Genomic DNA, 23,160 nt, shown 5'->3' on the forward strand with positions numbered 1-23,160 from the left:
GTCACGTTAGTGGGAGGGGGCGGGGCCTTTCCTCCCAGCCAATGGGGGGAGAGCCTTGCTGTCCTGGTCCCGCCCCTGCCAGCAGCTCCTGCCGGAAGATGGCGGCGGCCGCGGAGTTGACGCTGTTGGAGAAGTCCCTGGGGCTGAGTAAAGGGAACAAATACAGCGCTCAGGGCGAGCGCCAGGTGAGAAGCGGGGAGTGGAGGGGAAGCGGTGGACAGGAGCGCAGGGAAGACGGGCTGGCCGGCGGAGACGGAGGATGCGGTCCTGTCCTCCCCACGTGTCTGCGCCGCGGGGCGGGCGGGCTGGCGTCTCTCGGGCTCCTGCGGCCCTGGCTGCGCCCCGCTCCGGCTTGGCCTGACCTTTTCTTTTTTTTATTTTATTTTATTTATTCATGAGAGACACAGAGAGAGAGAGAGGCAGAGACACAGGCAGAGGGAGATGCAGGCAGGGAGCCGGATGCGGGACTCGATCCGGGGTCTCCAGGGTCACGCCCCGGGCTGGAGGCGGCGCTAACCACTGAGCCACCCGGGCGTCCCTTGAACCGCGGAGACTGTCGTCCTGTCCGGGGAAGGCGAGCAGGGCCCGGACACCAGCGTGGAGGCCCCGCATTCGCGTCCGGTGACAGCGCTCGCTGCAGCCCGGCCTTGCGTTCCGAGGCGCGCCGTGCCGGGTGGGAGGGACCGGGGGCCGCTTGCAGCTGCGGTGGAGAAGCCCGACCCCCTCCCTCCTCGGGGAGCCGGGTTGTCCCCCTAGGAGGACACACCTGGCTGCTCTTTTTTTTTTTAATAACGGCAGTAAGTGGAAAGTGCTACGTGGGAGCGGAGCCTGCAGATCGTTGGCCTTGGTCCCGCCTGTAGGAGATTCCAGGAAGGTTGCTTCCTGAGCTGCTCGAGTTCAGTGTGCGACGTGCGCAGGACGAAGGGGAAGGTTAATACAGCCTGAAGTTGGTAAGGTTCTTGGACTCGGCTTTCTCAGGCGTCGAAGAGCATTTGCGCTTCGTGAACGTGGTGGTTGGACGTGGATGGAATGCGTTAGGAAAGGAGGATGATGGTAGGGAGGCTGCTCTGGGGAGAGAGCGTTTTTGGGCCCCCTTGAGATTTTTTTTTTTTTTTTCCCCATGTGATGTTTCTTTTTTTTTGTTCTTAGTTTTTCATTCTTCGTTTGGTTTATGCGAGAAGCAGTCAATACACATCAGTTAAACTGAAACCGTGAAAGGTCTTGGAGACAAAGCCTCATGCTTTTGGTTTTTCCTCCAGCCTCATGCGGATTCTGGTTCCTTCCCTTTACCAGCTGCTCCCCAGTTTGGTTTCTGTTTTTTTTTTATTGTTTTGTTTTGTTTGTTTGTTTGTTTGTTTAGAGAACGTTGCCAAGTCAGGAATTTTGCCCTCAGGAAGCTTATCTAGTATGAGAAACCGACATAGGCAATTAATTTAAGGCAGAATAGAATATACACTAAACAGAGGAAACGTTGTTGAAGAATGAGGGGGAGAAAATTCGTTTCGATTGTAAGAACAGATTTGTAAAATGCACAGAGAAGCTGGTGTTTAAAGCATATAAGACCAAAATTACGGAAAATTGGGACGTTTGGGGCAAGAAGCAGATCCACATGAAGTGCTACAACACAAAGTAAGCCCAAAATTATAGTTTGAGCCCTCTTGGGAGGGCTTTGGAATTCAGAGTGTGGTTTCTTATTTTATTTTAATTTAAACTTTTTTTTTTTGGGGGGGGGTCTCAGCAAAGGGCAGCTATTAAAAATTTCTATTTATATGTTTGGAGAAAGGGATAGGAATATATGAAAAGATTCAGTCTTTTTATGTATTTATTTATTTATTTGGTGGGAGGAGGAGCCCACTGATGGCAGTAAGCCAGCAATGATGTGAAAATATTGGGGTCCTAGAATGAATGGTCAAGGAAGAATTCTTGAAGCATCTTTGATGCAAAAAGGGTGGCTTTGTTAAAGCATAGGGACAGAACCGTGGGCAGAAAGAGCTGCTCTGGGGTTGTGAGGAGTGTCTGATTTTTGTACTTTCAAGTTGGGAAGGGGTTAGGGAGAGTGTAGGTCTCTAAGGCATTTGGAAGCTAGGTTTCCAGGACCTTGAGGAGGTCAGCTATTGTTAGGAAAAGGTCATTTACTACTGTCTAGTAAAACCCCTAAGACCCTTCAGATGTATGTCAGTGGGCCATATTCTTGGAGGATGATTGCCAACATATATATCTTGGGGGGTAGAGATAAAGGAAGTTCCAAAAGGGATTTTTATACATTAAAGAAGACTTAAAGGATCCTGGAGGTCGGGCTAATGTTAAGCCAAAGTTGGCTTTTGCCCTTAGCAAAGTATTAACATCGTGGCAGTTGAGTTCCTAGAGGAATATCACTCTGCCTGTCTTGAACATGGGCTGCAAATCACAAGGAAACAATTTTTTTTCTTTTGTCTTTGTTCTCCACATGAAGCAATAAGGCATTCCCTGTAACATTATCAACTATATAGTAGTCACCCTCTCTACCCGTGGTTTCAATATCTGCAGTTTCAGGGATCCCTGGGTGGCGCAGCGGTTTGGCGCCTGCCTTTGGCCCAGGGTGCGATCCTGGAGACCCGGGATCGAATCCCACGTCGGGCTCCCGGTGCATGGAGCCTGCTTCTCCCTCTGCCTGTGTCTCTGCCTCTCTCTCTCTCTCTCTCTCTCTGTGACTATCATAAATAAATAAAAATTAAAAAAATATATATCTGCAGTTTCAGTTACCCAGGGTTAGCTATGCCCAGAAACATCATCCTCCTTCTGACATAGTGTCAGAAGGTCAGGAGTAGCCTAGCACTGGGTCACAATGCCTACGTCATTCACCTGACTTCATCTGCTTACATGGGCATTTTGAAGTCTTACTTCATCACAAGAAGTGTGAGTTGAGTAGAACAGGATATTTTGAGAGAGACTAACCACATTCACATAACTTTTATTACAATATATTATAATTGTTATACTTTATTGTTAGTTATTGCTGTTAATCTCGTACTGTACCTAATTCAGAACTTCAATTTTATCATCATATCATATTTATGTATAGGGAAAAAACATAGTATATATAGGTTTTGGTACTATCCATGGTTTCAGACCTCCCCTAGGGGTATTGGAACATATTCCCCACAGGTAAGGGGAGGGGACTACATAATTGAAAACAATCTAGGGTAGTCTGGCTGGCTCAGTAGAGGATGCAACTCTTGATCTCTCAGGGTCATGAGTTCGAGCCCCATATTGGGTGTAGAGATTATTTAAGGAAATTTTTTAAAAAATGGAAAAAAATCCAGAGGTCCAGCTTTAGGAGAATGGTTCGTTAAATTATAGTACATCAGCACATTGTAATAGTTCTCATTTGCCATCGTCAGTGATTGCTTAGAAGACCATGGCATCCTAACATGAATATAGAAAAAGTATGTGTCTCACAATTGCAACTACTTAAGATTTGTGTACGTGAGGCTGTATGAAGCAAAGACAAGGGACTTTCAAGTCAATCTTACTTTATTTAAACTCTGATCCTGCCATGACAAAGCAGGTGACCTTGGTTCTTTGTCCATACGATGATGACAAAATTACCAACTTAGAAGATGCAATGAGAAGGTAACTGGGAAGTTTTTGAGTTATCAGTGTAGGATTGTGGATAATTTATTTTTACAAATAATTCTCTTTAGAATTAAATGTCATTTCCCCTCACACACTCATTGATTGCAAGTTCTTTTTCCGTTTTTGTTTTGTTTTATAAGTATAACATACCTTCAGAAAAGCAAATAAATCTTGATGCGTTCCCACAAAGTGAACACAGGTGGGTAACCTCACACAGAACCAGCCAACCAGGAATAGAACAATAGAACCAACACCCCCAGGGGATTTCCTTATTATTTTCTTTCAGTGCATTTTTTTGAAAGAGTATTATTGGTGATCATAGAGGTAGAGGCTTCATTTGAGTGTAAAGGCAAAAGTGAAAATTAAGCTAAGTAGTGAGTGGGAAGTAGGTAAGGAAGTAGAAAATCAGAGTACCTTTCATTAATTCCTATAACATGTAGGAGATAACCTTGGAATTTGTATTTGTAAAATGTTAATCTCTATACTTCCCAGAGTCCTGTTGACCTAGATGTGAGCAGGGAAGTGCCCTGCAAGGTGTAAATCATCTTACAAGTACAAGATACTATTTAATGACTGCAAAAACCATCTGTCTTCCCAAGAAAATACTTTTTTTGGTTTGTTTGAGTCGTTTAGATTGTATATTATTATTTGTAACTGGTCAGTCTCCCAGTCTGATTATCCCTTCCATATTCTTTTAAATTTCTCATAGTGCTTTGCTTGGTTGTGCATCAAGAACATTTAAATTAATTGGCAATTTCTTACAATCCGAACCTTTGTATTGCCGTTCTAATAAGGGAAACAAAAACAGGATTATTTTTCAGATGATTACCTGAGCCCGGGCTACTATCAGTGGCCTCAACTGTATTTCGGAACATTTTTTAAAATATGAAATATTGGCCAATAGTGACTTCACTCTAAATGATTCCAAAATTGATGGATATGCAGTTCATGGCAACCAAGTCACTGTCTCAGTCCATATCTACCTAATTAACGAGATAGTGAATTACATTAGATCACATATCACTAAAACCAGGCCAGATCTCATTTGGTGGTTCTAACTACATCAACATTAAGTCACTGTTACTATAATTGTATCCTTTTGTTATTACAGAAGTCAGATTTAAGTTTGTTCGTCTTGCTAAAATTAGAGTATTGGTAAACTTGACTAAAATCAATGCAGTATTCCAGGATTTCCTTTTTTTCCTCTTGTATACGCACAGTTGTAAATTATATAGAAATATATTGATTTTTTGCAATGTTACTACTGGTTTTACTTCAAACATCTGTTATCAAATTGTAAATAACATAACTACTATTTTCCTGATTTTCGTTTGAATATGATTTAGTGTTTTAGAGTAGAATCCTAGGGTGTTTGAAAGGACAGTGAGAGATTTAGTGATTACTTAGAACTTAGGGTCATGGGCACCTGGGTGGCTCAGTCAGTTAAGCGTCTGCCTTCAGCTCAGGTCATGATCCCAGGGTGCTGGGATAGAAGCCCACATCAGGCTCCCTGCTTAGTGGGGACTCTCCTTCTCCCCCTACCCCCTCCCTCATTTTATCTTTTTCTCTCAAATAAATAAAATCTTTAAAAAGAAGAAGAAGAATTTAAGGTCATGATGGTATTTGTGTTTTAAATTTATCTGAAGAACTTCTTTTTCTTAAGATTCCAGTTCTTCAGACAAACAATGGTCCGAGTCTAACAGGACTGACAACTATAGCAACTCATCTTGTCAAGCAGGCCAACAAAGAATATTTGCTTGGGAGCACTGCAGAAGAAAAAGCGATCGTTCAGCAGTGGTTGGAATACAGGGTAACTCGAGTAGATGGACACTCCAATAAAGATGATATCCGCACTCTGTTGAAGGTACTGTGACTTCTCTTTTAAAATGCATGAACTATTAGTAGCAGGAAGCTCTCCCCCTTGAGATTCATTAGCCAAAGCCATTGGCCTTCTTGTTTCCTTCTGCCTTAGGGTAGTTTTTACCTGTTACTACCTGTACTGGAGATAGGACTATGCCCGCCTTCCCCCTTAGATCTCAGCCCCTTCCCCAGAAATGTTCTTGACCACCTCTCTCCCTAACACATATGGGTCCTTGTTCTATATGCTTGTTGTTAACACTCAACACAGTCAACAGTTATTTGTATGATTTTTTTTTAATGTGATGTCTTAATACTTAGTTTCTCCACTCAGCAGTAAAATACTTTCTCAAAGGCAAGAAGGGAATCAGAATCTTTGAGAGCTACTGAGAAAAACTGTTAGATTGATCTGAGAAATGAGAAAGCCCATGTTTTTCTCCTTGAGACTTACTGCTTTAAGATTTGTATTTTCTTTCCAAAGAAGCAAAATCAGAATGAAAGGCTCTGTTGGTACAAGGTATAAGCTGAATATGGAACCAGAGTCACCAGCAGTGAAAAACATTCCAAATAATATTTATTATTTACATAAAAATAAAGCAGATTAAAACCAAATTTTTAATAGAAGCTTAGAATTTGAAGGAAATTTAGAAATCATCCAGACAACCACACATCACTGCAGGAATCCCTTCTGTTTTCTGATTTTATTCCCATCATCATATAAATTGATAGTGTAAGTTGTGCAAGAAGGTCTCATAGAACTGAAAGCATTTCATTTGTCACTCTAGGGAGAATGGTTTTAACTATATTTTTGATAGCTATCAAGAGAACTGGTAGAAAATAAATTTTAGAACTTGTACCTTTATAGGTCTATTCATGCTCAATATCCATATTGACCGCTCCCACTGGTCTCTGCCATGCTCAGCAGCCTTTCCAGAGGGAAGCAAGCATGTCTTTCCTCTAAGGGAATATAAGGATTTCAGCCAAATAAAATATAAATATAACTCTCTCATAATTTTCCAGAAGAAAGGATAGTAATAAAGTACTTAGTTCTAAAAGATACGAACAGGATTTCACTGAATTAGGTTTAAAATTCAAAGTTGTATTCAGAGATTTGGTATTAAGAACGTGGAAGTAATTCTACCAAAACATTGTATTTGGGATATGTAAATATTATTTGTAATTCCAATCAAGAGACTCTGGAGATAGTACCATTTTTGAAATGTACAAGGGAACAGATGATTTGGTTGTCATCCTTGCTCTGCCAGTTTGCTTATCTGTACCTGCACTGATTTGCCAGATGCGGTTCTAAGGGCCAGTGGTACAGTAACAGTCCCTGCCCGTGCAGAGCTCAGAGCAGTGGGGGAGACAAATGTATAATGTACATTATACATAATGTACTACAGTGTGATTTTTGCCATATGAGCATAGATGAGAAAGGGTTGTTTTCTGTTTTGTTTTGCCTTTTGCTGTTTTTGTCTTAAAGGCAATAAAAATTTATTATAAAAATTTAGGAGCTATAAATAAGGAAAAAAAATTCCAAGCATTAGTAGTTCCACTAAAAGAGAAGTGCTAATAACACTTATATTTAATCATCAAATACTTATTGAACTCCCTTTGTGATCTTCCATGCTTTTCCTTTCCGTATAGACATGTGTTTTTTATTTTACAAGTGGGCACCTGTTGGACACTGTAACTTGCATTTTTTCATTGACATTGTATTGTGAACATCTTTTGTGTCCACAAAGTACTCATTTATACTATCTTTTTGAGAACCCGTGAGTATTGCATCATATAGTTGTACCAGGATTTAAATCATTTTTATTTTTATTTTTTTTTTTACAAGCAATCATCTGATTTATAGAAAGATGCAACAATACTTAAAATGATATAAAATACTGATTTCAAAACATCAAAAAATGAATATATTTAACCATACTCAGCTCGTAACAGAGCAAATGGGTAAGAAGAATAATTCATACTATAGCATATTGCTAATATGAACTGGCAACAGAAAAAGTTGGTATAAGAAGACAGAAAAACTATCTTTTAAGAATTAGAACCGAGGGGCTCCATAATCATCTGGCATCCGCTCAATGTTGTACCTATGGTTAGAAATGTACATGATGGGAACTCCAGGGCTCTTCCAGATCCTTTTAAGGTCCCGGTCAACTGTGGCCACAATGTAACACTTGTGCTGAGTTACTCTCTGTACTAAGCAGTCATCTGCATAGGTTCCTTTGTGTGTGCATGGCAATTGTTCAAATCTCGGATCCTTGGCAATCCTTAGAGCCACTTGATACTTTTGCCCCAGTTTCTCAGTTTCAGCCATTACACAGTCAGTTATACAAGGGATACACTTGGCATACAGACAGTCCATCATTGACTGTACTAAGTCAAGTTTGGCTTTAATGGAAAAGTTGGTATCAACCAGGATGTGGTAAGGTGGGCCCAGCTGTGTGTTATATTGGGAGAATAAGCAGGAAGGATGTTGGGGGACTTCTCTTTCCTTGAGTGCACTGAGATCTTTCTTTTCTTTCTTTTTAGGTTTTAATCTATCCTTCTCTTTAAGCCTCTGATCTCGGAGACTAAGCATTCGCTTCATGATCGCATACTTTCTTGCTTTCTTTTGCTTCCCATGTTCACGCCGCACCCTTGTTTCTTCCGGAATCCTAAATCATTTTTAAAAATTTCCTTGTATGTATGCTTTACCCCTTTAATACTGGGCTATTTATCTTTGTATTACTTATTTTTACTTCATACTCTCTAAAGTTCCATTTTAGGCTAAAACCACGACTCTAAGCTCAAATGGCTCATAATTAAGGTAATACATAATTTCAAAATGGCAGGCATTGCAGAGCACTAATATATTGAATCTAGATGGAAGATATATAGCTTATATATAGTTTATTATACTGCTTTTTTAATGTTGCTAGAAAATGTAATACTAATTAGGGAAAAAAACTCAGGTAGAACTCTAGAGGAGGGGGAATACTTGATAAAGTTTGGAAGTGGCACGGGAAAGTCTTATTTAAAACAAAGGAGTTGAACATTGTTAATTCTGGGAATATTCTGAATATATGAAATTCTGTAATATAGCAGAGAAAATTTGAATATCACTAAGAAAAATATACTTAATTATAAAGATGTTTTAAAGACAGTAACCTTAGAGTCTCTGTTACTAAAACTTACACATGGATTCTATTTTAACAAAAGTAATGTTAAATTATTTAGACCTTTTTAAAAATGCTTCTTAAAATCGAAGATAATTTTATTTTACTCTTAAACTTTATCCAAGCTGTTTCATTTTAAGACATTTAGAGAGAAACCATCTACATTCAACAGATCACTATATAATTTAAGTGGTAGCTTCTTATATGCCAGTCCATTTCACCCTCCCTACCCGAACTTTATTTTGATTTTTCTGCATTTGTCTCCTTTTTGTCCATATTCCTTTATGCCCTCATCTGTAACACCCCTAGCAGTTCCATGTTTATATAGCATTTTGAAAATTACGGTCTTTAGATGAAGACATGGGCATACTCAAAGAGATTAAATTCAGTTCAGCAAATAATTACTACTTATGGGAACTACCATTTGCCAGGCATTTGGGATGTGATTTGAGAAAACAAAATGTTCTCTCCAGTTTACGGAATTTTTCTGGAATAAGTACTATTGACCACTGACCACTAAGGATAACTAGTCCTTAGAGGGCCCTCTGAGGATATCTGATAGGAATCCATGTAACTGATTTATAAATCTTTGTTTAAAAGTTATATGAATCTTTTATCTCATTTGATTTTAATGTAATGTAATGAATGCAGCATGAATTCCTGTGCTGTTAAAGTACATGTTAATTTTGAGAGGAATCCAAAGTACTCCTATCTTTTTTTTAATCTACATTTTTTTCTTTTCTCAGGAAGCTAATTGGTTCATTCATACTGGTCTGTCAGACTTTACTTCTAATTTAGATTAGGATCTCTTAAGATTTTTATTTCATTTTTTAATGTACTTTAATTCTTTTTTTCCTTCCAAAGTACCTACTGGGCACTGAGGGAGCTCCGTGCTTACTAGTATTTTGTTGTTAAAGATTTTAAATCAATTATTTTGTGTATATTTAACATTGCCCTTTGAAAATTGATGATTATAGTTTGGAGAACAAATGGCAAAGAACTTTCTGTAGCTTTGGTGTTTAAAACTGGAGTTCTTCAGGGGTGGCTCAGTCAGTTAAGTGTGGGATTCTTCATTTGGCTCAGGTCATGATCTCATGGGTCGTGAGATGGAGCTCTGCACAGGGCTGTACACTCAGCACACCCACACGTGCATATATATTCTCTCTCTTTCTCAGGTAAATAAATATTTAAAACAACAACAACAACAGAAAAAACCCTGTGGAGTCTTGCAGTTTTTGGAAAAACTGGATCTCCAATTATAAAAGAATGAAGTTGGAATGTTACTTTACATGATATATAGAAATTAACTCAAAATGGATTGAAGTCCTGAATGTAAAAGCTAAATTTATAAAACTCTTAGAAGAAAACCTAGGGGAAAAAATACGTTGTTTGATTTGGCAGTGATTTCTTGGGTATGACACAAAAGTATAGGCAACAAAAATAAAAATGGATAAATTGGACTACATCAAAATGTAAAACTTCTGTGCATCAACGGACACAATCAACAGAATGAAAAGGCAACCCATGGAATGGGAAAAAATACTTGCAAAGCATGTAACTGATAAATAATTAATATCCAAAATATATAAAGAACTCTTACAACTCAGCAACAAAAAAACTAAGAACCCAGTTAAAAGTGTAAAATGGTGCAGCTCTATGAAAAACAATATGCTGGTTCCTCAAAAGATTAAAAATAGAATTACCATATATTCAATAATTCTACTTATGGGTATATACCCAAAATAATTCAAAGTGGGCCTTAGAGAGATATGTGTACACCCATATCCATATCAATATTATTGACAGTAGCTGAGAAGTGGAAACAACACATGCGTCCATTTACAGATGATTAAAGTATATATATAAACAATGGAATATTATTTAGCCTCAAAAGAGAAGAAAATTCGAACCTTGAGGGTATTATGGTAAGTATAAGCTAGTCACAAAAAGACAAATGCCCTATGGTTCCACTTACATGCAGTATCTAAAGTCGTCAATTCATAGAAATAGAAAGAATGGTGGTTGCCAGGGTCTGGGGTGAGGGGGAAGTGGGGAGGTGTTAATAGGATAGAGTTTTAGTTTTGCAAGGTGAAAAAATTCTGAAGACTGGTTACACAACAGTGTGGATACCCCTGATACTTACTGAATTATACACTTAAAAGTGACTAAATGGTAACATTAATTAAAAACTTTTAAATATACATATATAAAAAATGCAGCAAATCAATAAACTATAATTCTCTTAAGAGAGTTGTTAAAGAGCTTTTTATATTTTAATGGAAAAAGTAAATCTGGGGCAGCCCGGGTGGCTCAGCAGTTGAGCGCCGCTTTCAGCCCAGGGTGTGATCCTGGAGACCAGGGGTCCCACATCAGGCTCCCTGCATGGAGCCTGCTTCTCCCTCTGCCTATGTCTGTGCCTCTCTCTCTGTGTCTTTCATGAATAAATAAAAATCTTTAAAAAAAAAAAAAAAAAAAGAGAGAAAAGAAAAGAAAAAGTAAATCTAACATGAACATAATTTACAAAATGATCTCCCCTTCCTCAAAATTGGTGTCTTTGAAATGGTCATAGATGGCATTTTGAATAGCATTTTTTAAAGTTTTCTTATTTCTTTAAAATAAAATAAGATTAATAATGTTTGCCCTATTTTTAAAAATGAGTTGACTGACATATTATCTGTTCTTTTGAATAAAACTTAGTCTATGAATGTCAGATTCAATTTATCAAATTAAGTCAGTGTTTTGTTTTCTAATAGTCTTCTGAATGTTTGAAGTCCAATGATATGATAGTTAACTCTATTATTACTGGGTAGGGTTTTTTTTTTTTTTCAAATATTTATTTATTTGAGAGAGAAAGAGCAAGCATGCATTCGTGCGTATGCATGAGTGGGAGGTGAAGGAGGGGCAGAGGGAAACGGAGAATCTCAAGCCAACTCTGCACTGAGTGTGGAGACTACTGTGGGGCTTCATCAGATGACCTGAGCCGAAATCAAGAGTTGGATACTTAACGTGCTAAACCACCCAGGGGCCCCAATTATTACTGTTTTTTAAATTAAAATTTTATATATTTGTTTTTGTTTTAGGATCTTAATTCGTATCTTGAAGATAAAGTGTACCTTACAGGATATAACTTTACCTTAGCAGATATCCTATTGTACTACGGACTTCATCGCTTTATAGTGAGTATTTAAATAGTCATTAGTTTTTTCCTCTGTAATGTTCAGAATGATTTTTTTGTCTTAAATTTAAGTCATTTTTGCACTTTTGCCTTCTCAAATAAAAATGAGTTATTTTTATACAAGGTACTTATGTACGTATTCCTTCCACAAATCCATCAAATATAGTAGCTTCCTGTTTGCTTCCTGTTGTTTCTACTCTTGTTCACAACTACTTCTCTTGCTGCCCTTTGAACTTGATTGTCATAACCTGGCCCCCATCAACACGTCCCACTCCTTGTAACATCTTAATTCCAGTACCCCATGTTCTGTGCGGCCTCTAATCCTTAGCTTTTAATCTCTTACTCACTAATCCCACCATTATCTGAAGCAACTAGATTCCTTCCCATTTTCCAAACTTAGGTACTTTTTTCCCATCCAACCTAGATCCCCTTTTGTGTAACTTCTGATACTTTTGTTAGTGTCTTCAGCTTTGCTCCACCGTACATTCACCACCCTTTACCTGAAAATCCCCACCTCTTGGTCACTTCTAATAATTGCCTTCAATCCCATATCCAGGCTGAGATCTGTTGGAGAAATCCCAAAGCCACAGATTGGTGCCACTATAAATTTATACTATTCAGTTTCAGCCAGGCTCTCCTACGGATCAGATCTTTCATTCCTCCCAGGCATACTTCCAGACTTCTAGCACTTTCCTTAACCCCACTCTTTCCCTCTCCCTTTATCTTCAGTTATCATGCAGCAGTCCTCCCTGTTTGAGCTAGAAATTTGAGACTTTTCTTTTGAATGCCCTCATCTCCCACCCCACCTGAACACTCATCCTCATCTGTCTTGTCTCCTCCCTCTGCCCTCTTACTTGAACTCACCCTCCTGCCCCCCCCCCTTTTTTTTAAGATTTCATTTATTTAATCATGAGAGAGAGAGAGAGAGAAAGGCAGAGACACAGGCAGAGGAAGAAGCAGGCTCCATGCAGGATGCCTAATGTGGGACTCAGTCCCAGGTCTCCAGAGCCATGACCTGGGCCGAAGGCAGTGCTAAACCGCTGAGCCACCCAGGCTGCCCTCCTACCCCCTCTCTGCCCCAATTTTGTATCCTTTCTTTCCCATATGTGCAATTTTTCCTTTTATCTGGTCAGTCTCTCTATTTTTTTTAAATTTGTTTATATATTTTAGAGAGAGTGAGAGTGTGAGTTGCGGGAGGGAGAGAGAGAATCCTTAAGCAGGTTCCCCGCTGAGTGCAGAGCCCAAATCGGGGCTCAATCTCAGCACCCTGAGATCAAGACCTGAGATGAAATCAAGAGAAGCCCAGCTGACCAAGCCACCCAGGTACCCAATGGTCAGTCTCTAAATTGTATTAATTCTTCAATTTATTTACAGACAATTATATGGTACTGGCTGTGTTCTCTGTGCTTCCTAAATGTTAATTAATTTAATCCTCATAACAACCCTATGAGGTAGGTGCTATTACTATCATCCCCATTTGCAAAGGAAGTAAGAGAGCCACAAAGAGCTCTGATACCTTCCTTCCAATGACCCAGTTAGTAGCAAAACCAGGTCTGGAAACCAGGCAGTTTGAAACGCTCCACAGCTTGTGCTTCCTTAAGTCTTTCTGCACCTAAAACATCTTCCCAACACCCATCTTCTCCCCGTGGAAAAAAATGACCTGTCCGTTTTTCTGTATTCTGCACCTTGTGTGTCCAGTTAATCAGATTCTTTTGTTTCCACCTCCTGGATGCCTCTCACACGTGTCCTCCTGTGATCCTGGGTGATACTGCCCTAGTTCCAGAATTCGTCATCTGCTGTCACGGCTACTGAAATGGCCTCCTGCCACCAGTCTTCTCTCGTCCGTCTTCTTTGCCACTGCAGCGATTTTTCTCATGATGTGGCTTCTTTTCTCAGAATAACCAAGTACCTCTTTGCTGTCTAGGATGGGAGCCCCTTCTTCATGTTGACTCTGCCTCCGATCTCATTGCCCTCGTTCTCCCCACATGCCTCTCTCTCAGCCACAACAGACTCCCTGATCTCTCAGCCTGTGCTCTTCTCTTTTGCTCCCTGGGCCCAGCCTTGTCTTCCTCTCAGATTTGTTCACATGTCACCAAGTATCACTCAGCTACGGCACTGATTTCCTGGTGAAGCACCCTCAGGCTCCTGAAGCGTGCTGAAGTACTCATTCCTCTGTGCCTCACACACTCCCTCAGCTCTGGCTTGTTTCACTGTGTACTCTAATCCTTGGAAAACTTCTCTGTCTTTTAAATCATAAGCTGCTACAGATGCCTGGGTGGCTCAGTGGTTGAGCATCTGCCTTTGGCTCAAGTCATGAGCAGGGAACCTGCTTCTCCCTCTGCCTATGTCTCTGCCTCTCTCTGTGTGTCTCTCGTGAATAAATAAATACAATCTTTACAGATAGATAGATAGATAGATAGATAGATAGATAGATAGATAGATAGATGCTTGAGCGAGAGACTGCAGCAATTCCTATGTGTAACACTCCTGTCCAACATAATTCCTCCCACATGCATATAGTCTGCACTCCCCTCCGTAAACATTGAATAACCTAATTAACGGGTTTCTCTAGATTTTTCAGTTTTATGTATAGTTTTTCTTTCTACCTCATAACTCTAAAGGAGGGCAGCCCGGGTGGCTCAGTGGTTTAGCGCTGCCTTCAGCCCAGGATGTGGTCCTGGAGACCCGGGATCAAGTCCCACATCGGGCTCCCTGCATGGAGCCTGCTGCTCCCTCTGCCTGTGTCTCTGCCTATCTCACTGTCTCTCATGAATAAATAAATAAAATTAAAAAAAATAAATAACTCTAAAGGAGATGAGGCTAGTGGTATCATCCTCCTACTATAGAGAAGGAAATTAAGGCTTAGGAACATCGACTTTGTGCACAGTATGTGGGGACACCTTTACACGCTGCTGGATACCATAATGTATGATAGTTTTTCTTTATCCCCCATACAAGCTCTAATTCCTTAGTTAGATTTACTCCACTTATGAAGCATTGTTCCTCTAAGATCTCCAAGAGATTGGGATGCCTGGGTGGCTCAGTGGTTGAGCCTCTGCCTTTGGCTCAGGTCATGATCCCGGGGTCCCGGGATCGAGTCCCACATCGGGCTCCCTGCAGGGAGCCTACTTCTTCCTCTGCCTGTGTCTCTGCCTCTCTCTATGTGTCTCTCATGAATGAATAATAAAATCTTAAAAAAAAAAAGGATCCCTGAAAGATTATGCTCAGTTCTATAACATTATTGCTGCAACCACCTAGTTAGATCCTTCACTCAGCCCAACAGTCCTTATTGAATTCATTGCATGTGTCCATACTACAGTCCTTGAGAGACATAAAACAAATATAAAAACCTCTTTTCAAGCAACTCTTGATCTCTTCAAAGAGATGACTGTTTCACATGAAAAGAACTGAGTAAGGCAAAGTGCTGATTTCTGCTCAGAATATTACATGAAAAGTTAAAAAAACAAATAAAGTAAAATGTAGAATCATGAAATTGTCAGAAAAATATCTGTAGGATTCAGATGTCTGGCTATTTAAGGGAACTTGTATTGTTTTAGAAACCTTATGATAAGTTTGAATATAAATCTTGCATTTAAGTAGGATGACCATATGATTTCTCATCCAGAATAATACTTTTGACAGTAAAAGGAAGGTTATTAATAATTATTCACGGGCAGCCTGGGTGACTCAGTGGTTTAGCGCCGCCTTCAGCCCAGGGCTTGATCCTGGACACCTGATCAAGTCCCACGTTGGACTCCCTGCTTGGAGCCTGCTTCTCCCTCTGCCTGTGTCTGTGTCTCTCTCTCATGAATAAATAAATAAAATCCTAAAAAAAATTATTATTCATAATTACTGGTACAATAAGAATAAAGTAGGACAAATGTTCCTTGTACATAGAAGAGATAAATAACTCACAATTTGAAGCAAAATAAGAGGACTGAAGAGAATCGTGTCATATTTCTCTTTGTAGCTCTCCAGCTCTTAGCACAATGCATCATGCAACCAAATGCTTACCGAGATCAGCAGGACTTTGCAGTCTCTCCCTCCTGTATTTCCTGTTTCAGGTTGTAGATCATTGTAATGCTATCTTTAGTTTTATACTTCAGTATGATTAACTCTAAAATCATCTTATTTGAATGTGAAGACAGTTCAAGTAGAGCTGATATAATCTGATCGAACCAGCCTCCTTTTATTCCATTCTAGATTCAACATATTTTAGTCACTTTTTTGAATGTAGAATGGTGACATGGCACGTTTTAACCTCATTTTAAAATGCAAAAGCCTCCAAACTAAGAGTTTGCTGTTATGATATCTACATATTTTCATCCTGGTGACACACCTAGGAGGTATCCATAACTTGACTTAGAGAGTCCACTGTTAAAAGCATGGCTACTTTCTAGGGGAGCTTAAAAAAAACTTATATCTAACAACGGCACCCTTGGAGACATCTTTAAAACATTTAAATGTGGCATTACTTAGTTTTAAAGCTTGCATTAGGAGAAATGTCATCTCTAATCCTATGTATGATGCTGTCAGCCGGCTAGTGAAGGCCTGTTGGGACCTTCACAAGGCCTGGCTTCTTGTGACATTGAACTCCTATTAAGAAGGACAGCATTTCCCCATCTAATTAAAAAAAAAAAAAAGTAATAAAGTATAACTCTTGCAAACCGAGTGTGTATTTGTGTTTTTCTCTCTTCTGGCTTATGCAGGTCATGCAGTAGGGAAAGGAAATAGTCAGGAGGGAGCTTGTCTGGAATTTCTTGGCCAGCATGGTGAACAAGGTCATAATTCTATAAGGCAAAATATTCATATCACAAGCTACAAAGTTATTTAATTATGAGTCTAGGTACCCTGAGGGGCATTGGGTTTCAAGCAGGTCTTAGAAGTGTCTTGTTCAGTGCAACATGTTAAAACTCAGGTCACATTAACAATATTTAGTGATACGTGCCCTTTTATATTTCCTGTTTGGGAATATATGTTTTCTTTACATGTAGTGACTAGGATATTATGATGAAGGATATTATGCTTATTTTTTTTCAAAACAAAAACGAATATAATAATACATAAATCATTCAGCTCGCCATCCTTTTGGGTTCAAGAAATGAGTCCATAACAAAAGCATCTCTCCTATCCTGGTCCATATGCAGGCAAAGTACATCAAAGAAATAAACACCTTCTCAAGGAACTCCTCACAGACTCAAACCTGTACTGTGATATAATTGGACAGTGGTGTTAAATGACATCCCTCTTGAGTTAGGTGTAACTATATCCAGATGAGAAAAAGGTGATTATTCAGTATTAAATTTAGGCAGAGTAGATGTGAAGCTCAGATTGGTTACCTGCTCACATTCATCAGACAGTTTCTTGTGCTCTGTTTGCTTTGGCAGTATATTTATTTTTGCCCTCACGCATTCCTTCATTTATTTGTTCCTGCTATTAAATACTTAAAATGTAATCAGGCCGCCTGGGTGGCTCAGTCAGTTAAGCATCTGCCTTTGGCTCAGGTCATGATCCCAGAGTCCTGGGATCGAGCCCCACATCAGGTTCCTTGTTCAGTGGGGATTCTGCTTCTCCTTCTACCCCTTCTCCCTGCTCATGGTCTCTCTCTCTCTCTTTCAATAAATAAATAAAATCTTTAAAAAAAAATACTTAATAAGTAATCAGTACCGTGCACAAGACAGCAGTCAGGGAACCTTCAAGTCATCAGATAATCCCACAGTATTTTGTTTCATTTGGAGCCCAATTTTAGTTGTGGCTAAGTTACTCCTAATTTTCAGATCTGGTCTATCTTAATTCTCTTTGAGAATATTACATTGTTCTTCCTTTGTGAAATTGCCAGTTATGTGGCTGGCTGTTTATTATCATACTCACTGACTTGTTGCTTTCTGAGAGTGATTTCACCCGTAGATAGCAGTCCCTGTGAACAGGCTGTTACTCAAAATTATTGAAATCCTTTGTAGCATGATGTGCCGCTTGACTCTGAGATAGTTATCAACTAAAATACATTTGTTTTGAAGTTTGGAACACCAGTGGAGGTATGTCGTTTTTTTAGAAAGAAAGAAAAGTACAAGAAGCAGCTGCAATGCAGTCCAGGAGCACCAGCCGTAAAGAATGTCCGGAAGGTAGCAGACCAGCCTCTCACCCTGATCTAGAATGGGTCACTTAAAGTGGTGTCTCCATGGGAAATTAATGACTAAGAGTATTATCTGTTTGGCTTTAAAGGTTCAGACTAGGTGTAGAGAACCAATATAAATAAGAAAGGATGATTAGTTAGAAAGATCCAAGCTTCATCGCTGCAGACACATCGCTGCAGCATGGAGGCCAGTAAGAAGCAGGAAATGATGACTGGAAAGTTGCACTGTGTCTCCTGTTGCAAGAAAGGAAAAGAAACTAGCCGAGTAGAGAGGGATGCTGGAAAACCAGTGTTGTAAGTGAAAGGGCCCAGGGGATCCTATCTGGGAAGTTCTAGAAAAAACTGTAAGGTTTTTGGGGGGAGGGAGTAGGGAATGGTAATCTGTCTTCTCTTTGTTTACAGTAAGGTCAGAAATAGAATATCTACCAAAAATGTAGCAGAGATAACAAATAGAGATCAGTCATAATTTTCTCAGATTCAAGGGACAAGCTCCAATTTAAACTAAAAGAAGAGTAAGTGATCACCTGATCCTTTTGGAAAAACTCTTGTGTATTTCTGACAAAATTTTCTGAGGGAAAATGAACAGATTTACATTTTCTGAAATAGATCATCTAGTTAAAAATTATTGGAATAAATTGGAAATGTTAGAAGAAGCTTTAGAAGCTCTTGGAATAAAAATTATTTTGTGCCTTAGTGGCTCAGTCTGTTAAGTGTCCAACTCTTGCTTTCAGCTCAGGTCATGATCCCAGGGTCCTAGGAGTGAGCTCTACATCCAGGTTCCATGCCCAGCAGGGAGCCTGCTGGAGAGAGAGTGTGTGTGTGTGTGTCCCCGCCACACTCACTTGCTCTCTCTAAAATAAATAAAGCTTGGGGCAGCCCCGGTGGCCCAGCGGTTTAGCAGGATCGGGTCCCATGTCAGGCTCACTGCATGGAGCCTGCTTCTCCCTCTGCCTGTGTCTCTGCCCCTCTCTCTCTCCCTCTCTCTCTCTCTCTCTCGAATAAATAAATATTTTAATAAATAAATAAATAAACAAACAAATAAATAAACCTTAACTTACTTTGTACACCCCAAAAAATTTAAAAAAAAATTATTTCGTGCCATGAGTCTACTCGTAACCCTTTATACTAAAGACTCTAAATGTGAAATTTTTATATTGGAGAATATCGATTTTGCTGTGTGTTGTATCTTACTGTTGTTTTTGCTATTTTAAATAATAGGCCAAGTAGCAGCATTGTAACCAGTCTTCTGCTCTGAAATATGAATAGTAAGCAGATACTGCCCTTTGACTCAGATCCAGAGTCTGAGTGACCAATCTGCACAAAGATCAAACAAGCATTAGTGCTATATTGTCTGGAAATGCTTCTCAGTGTATTTTAATTCATTCAGAAAAATAACATCTCACAAAGTGGCTGAATAGAGACTTAAATGAAGAGTTTTGAAAAGAGTAAATTGTAGAAAATGGTCAGATATGAATCCTGTATTGCAGCAACTGACATGAAATCAGTTTGAGAGTGAAACTTGCTGTTCCCTTATAATTGGGAAAGGTTTGCTGAAGTTGATTTCGAATGTATGTATGTATGTGTGTGGGTGACGAAAACTCAGCCCCTATTTCCCATTAGATTTGTAGCTATGTTTACTAGTGGTTGAGCTTTTTAAAAATCTTACGTCTTCTTTTGAAGTCAGTGGTGAAGTTCACATATGGGAAAGATTTAGAAAAAGAATGAAGCTCTTTTACAAAATGTGTTTTACCTTTTGAAATATAAACTGATACTCAGTTTATTCTGCAATGGTTATTTGCCTCCTGTGTACAGACCAGACAGTTAGGCATAAGGTAATTCTTCACATGTGAAAGCCATGAATTCTCTAATAAAAAACACCTTTTGTATCAAAAAAGACCAGTTTTTGATCAGTTTTCTTGACTACTGTGTTAATTTTCTATTTCCATGCCATAGACTAACAATAGCGTAGGTGAAACAGAGTAATATATTTCTAATAACTAGATGCAATCTTACACAGCCTTAAAGGAGATGAGTATATTTTCATAATATGTGTAGCACTTACAAGTAAGAACTTAAACCTGAAACTTAAAATTTTTTTAGGTAGCAGAAGTAGGAGACTCTCCTGCTAATAATTTAAGTAAACTGAGCCAGCAGAGTTGGATGTCTGAGGCCATCAAAGACAATGTTAAAAGATAAGATATTGATACAATAGTATCCTTCTATCAGAGGTAAAAGGAAATTTTTCCTCCTATCTAAGGAAAGCAGGATTATTTGCATCAGTTTTTCTTTTTAAATTGCCTTATAGTAAACACGAACTGGGAATAGGAGTTCAATGACAGATTTTGAGAAAATACTGTGTGTCTACCTTTGAATTTTATTAATATTATTTTGTATTCTGCAACACATTTTGCGTACCATGGTGGTTTGTCCTTCAGTTTTGTTGACCCAGTAACAGCAGAATATTTGCCTGTAGACACAAGTACGCTCAATTCTGACCAGCCACAGGACATCTGTCTCACTAAACCTCCTTCCAACAAGCAGGCTACTAATGGGTTTGAATCACAGGAGGGGTTTTTTCTTCCTTGTGTAAATATTTCAAAAAAAAAAAAAAAATTCCAGTCAGTTTTACAGAGACTTGCAATGTCTGTTGAATAAATGTTGCTTTAACAACAGAAAAAGGAGATAGCGGGGATCCCTGGGTGGCGCAGTGGTTTAGCGCCTGCCTTTGGCCCAGGGCGTGATCCTGGAGACCCGGGATCGAATCCCACATCAGGCTCCTGGTGCATGGGGCCTGCTTCTCCCTCTGCCTGTGTCTCTGCCTCTCTCTCTCTCTCTCTCTGTGTGACTATCATAAATAAATAAAAATTAAAAAAACAAAAAAAAAACGAAAAAGGAGATAGCTACACGACTTTTAAACACGGGTCATAGCTGGTAGTTACTGTCCCGCTGGCTCTCTCTTACCTGACAGCTCTCTATGATTCTAGTCCAAATCTCTGAATCACCTACTCTGGACTTAAAGCCCAGTAAAATAATAGGTACCAACTGTTTTTATTGCACCTTTCTCTAACCAAATCTCTGGGCATTCTTGTAGCTTGACAGGAAATTGTGTGACTTACAACATCCACTGGAGATAGAGTTCAGCTTTTTAGCAGACCCAGTTGAGAAGATCTGTTGTTCATCTGAGGCATGTGCCACTGGAAATAGCCAGCTCTTCCTTCTTGTTAGGCAATAATCTCTTGAAATTAAGTGAGTCATTGTCTTGAGTAGTTTTTCCCCAGAATTTAATAGAAAGGAAGTTTTATTTATATACATATAAAAAACTGTAAGTTTTTTTTTTGAGGGGGGAGTAAAGAATGGGGATAAATTTCAGGTTTAAGTCCTTATAAAATATTATAAAGTTTATATATAAATATATATATAATTATAAAATGTATGTATATGAGTTTACATAGAATTGCCTTGTTAAGAATGTTAGATCCTAACCTTGCTTTTACGTTTGCTAAAAAATGTTGTAGAAAGAACCAATGTCTTAGCCTTTTGGAAGCTCTTCTCTTCCTTTCTCCTTTTGAAATATAAAGGAAAATAAAATTTTCCTTTCCAAGAAGTAAAAAATGAGCTCTTTGTATTAGGAGTTAGACAGTTAGGTAGTCGGGGCCAGGCTCCCCAACAGGAAAATACGGAGTCAGGACAGCTAAGATAAAACTGCACTGACATTCTGCTCTGCAGCCTTTGCAGAAATGACTTCTCCAAAACGTCCTAAAATAAGACAATGAACCACAAATGCATTTGTCAGTATCACAGGCAAGAGGCAGTTAAGACCTGAGCCCACAAATGTGAACAAGAAAAGACCATCAGCACATGGACATTAACCTAATAGGTCAACAGATATGTGACCAAAGCCCCCATTGGCATGACTCAGCACACCCTGATTGCTTAAGATAGTTCTGCAGAAGAGCTTATTAAAACCCCTAAACTTAGAAACTCCGGGGGCAGCCTACTCCGCCCCCCTCCCTCTCCAGGAGCTTTATACTCTTGCTCAATACACCTTGCTTTGCTGCCCACCACTCTTCATCTGGTCCACCTCTTCCTTCTTCAGAGCGGCGCAACCAAGAACCCGGGGCACAAAGGAAACACAAGTCCTGTGTTGTTTGGACCTCCAGATGCTGGGTTAATGTAATTTTTGCATTTGTTGAAAATCCGAGACTTCTCTAAAAAGCGTGTCTGGTGTTGAACAGAACATAAAAGCGTTAAACGAATGGCTCTTCTAACTGGCTGAAACTTTTTGCTCCCATCTAAATATGTTGGCTTTTCTTGAGTGTTTATCTTCTACGCAAATGATACTGATAATTATTCTTACGCACTGTGTTGTGTGTGTTTTTAATCTCTATTTAGGTTGACCTCACAGTTCAAGAAAAGGAGAAATATCTTAATGTGTCTCGCTGGTTTTGTCACATTCAACATTATCCAGGAATCAGGCAACATCTGTCCGTTGTTGTCTTCCTCAAGAACAGACTATATACTAATTCTCTCTAGAAGCTATCCATGACATACAGAAGCGTGATCACAAATATTTAAAATGGAAAGTGTATTCTGGACCAGAGAGCCAATGTAAATTGAATCACAGTCATTCTTTATTTGCTGAAGTTGATGGAATAAACTTATGTCCGAATGTTTTACTTGTTCTCTAGTTGAAATTTTGCAGCTTTTATGTAAAAATTCAAGTGTCAAAACTTAAGTCAAGATCAAGTTATAAATTAACCTTTTTTTAATAGATGAAATTTATTTTAGTAAAACTTGCAAATCAATGGCTTAATCTTAAGGAAAAAATAGTCCTTTCAGTAGCTGACATATTTGGCTGTTTATCGACCTCCATCTCATATTTTAAAATTCATTTTCCCCTATGGATATTTACAGTAATTTGTTTATTAAGGACTATAATAAATTGTGCCAAGGATACAGAAAGGGAAGACAGATGGATTTGTTTTCAAATATTTATGTGAGCCAGTAAATGTGGTTGAAAAAAATCTTTTTTTTTTTCTTTCTTTCCTGTAGTCAGTATTCATTGAGGTGAAACTAACTACTGAACTGCCCTGGAGGGAGCTGGAATAAGATACATTCAGCGGAGTTAATGGTTCTTTTGTTGTTGTTGGGCTTATTGGAATAGAAGTGGCTAAAAACAAGATGGGAAATTCCTGCTATCCCACTAGCTT

The 23,160-nt window shown here is 39.1% G+C and overlaps 1 protein-coding gene and 1 pseudogene across 3 annotated transcripts; one reads left to right on the forward strand and one right to left on the reverse strand.

Moving 5' to 3' along the window:
- The first annotated feature begins 25 nt into the window (after positions 1-25).
- Positions 26-22,623, forward strand: EEF1E1 (eukaryotic translation elongation factor 1 epsilon 1). 3 transcript variants are annotated; one of them, XM_072814218.1, is made up of 4 exons: positions 26-185; positions 5,279-5,479; positions 11,723-11,818; positions 22,343-22,623. In XM_072814218.1, exons 1-4 carry the CDS (start codon positions 42-44, stop codon positions 22,481-22,483), a joined length of 582 nt encoding a protein of 193 aa, XP_072670319.1. In that variant the 5' UTR covers positions 26-41; the 3' UTR covers positions 22,484-22,623. The 3 variants fall into 3 exon arrangements, with proteins under 3 accessions (XP_072670319.1, XP_072670321.1, XP_072670320.1); XM_072814220.1 differs by having other exon boundaries at positions 15,788-22,372; XM_072814219.1 differs by lacking the exon at positions 11,723-11,818.
- On the reverse strand, positions 7,329-8,101 carry LOC140626436 (rRNA-processing protein FCF1 homolog pseudogene; annotated as a pseudogene).
- Positions 22,624-23,160: the final 537 nt, after the last annotated feature.

Source organism: Canis lupus, chromosome 37 (assembly GCF_048164855.1).
Source record: "Canis lupus baileyi chromosome 37, mCanLup2.hap1, whole genome shotgun sequence".
Classification (NCBI taxonomy): domain Eukaryota; kingdom Metazoa; phylum Chordata; class Mammalia; order Carnivora; family Canidae; genus Canis; species Canis lupus.

What these genes read in the sequence shown, in the direction of transcription:
- EEF1E1 (XM_072814218.1), top strand. Translation starts at nt 42, where the DNA reads ATGGGGGGAGAGCCTTGCTGTCCTGGTCCCGCCCCTGCCAGCAGCTCC. An exon ending in ATATCCGCACTCTGTTGAAG is followed by an intron (nt 5,480 to 11,722) that starts GTACTGTGACTT and finishes TTTTTGTTTTAG; the next exon opens with GATCTTAATTCGTATCTTGA. An exon ending in ACGGACTTCATCGCTTTATA is followed by an intron (nt 11,819 to 22,342) that starts GTGAGTATTTAA and finishes ATCTCTATTTAG; the next exon opens with GTTGACCTCACAGTTCAAGA.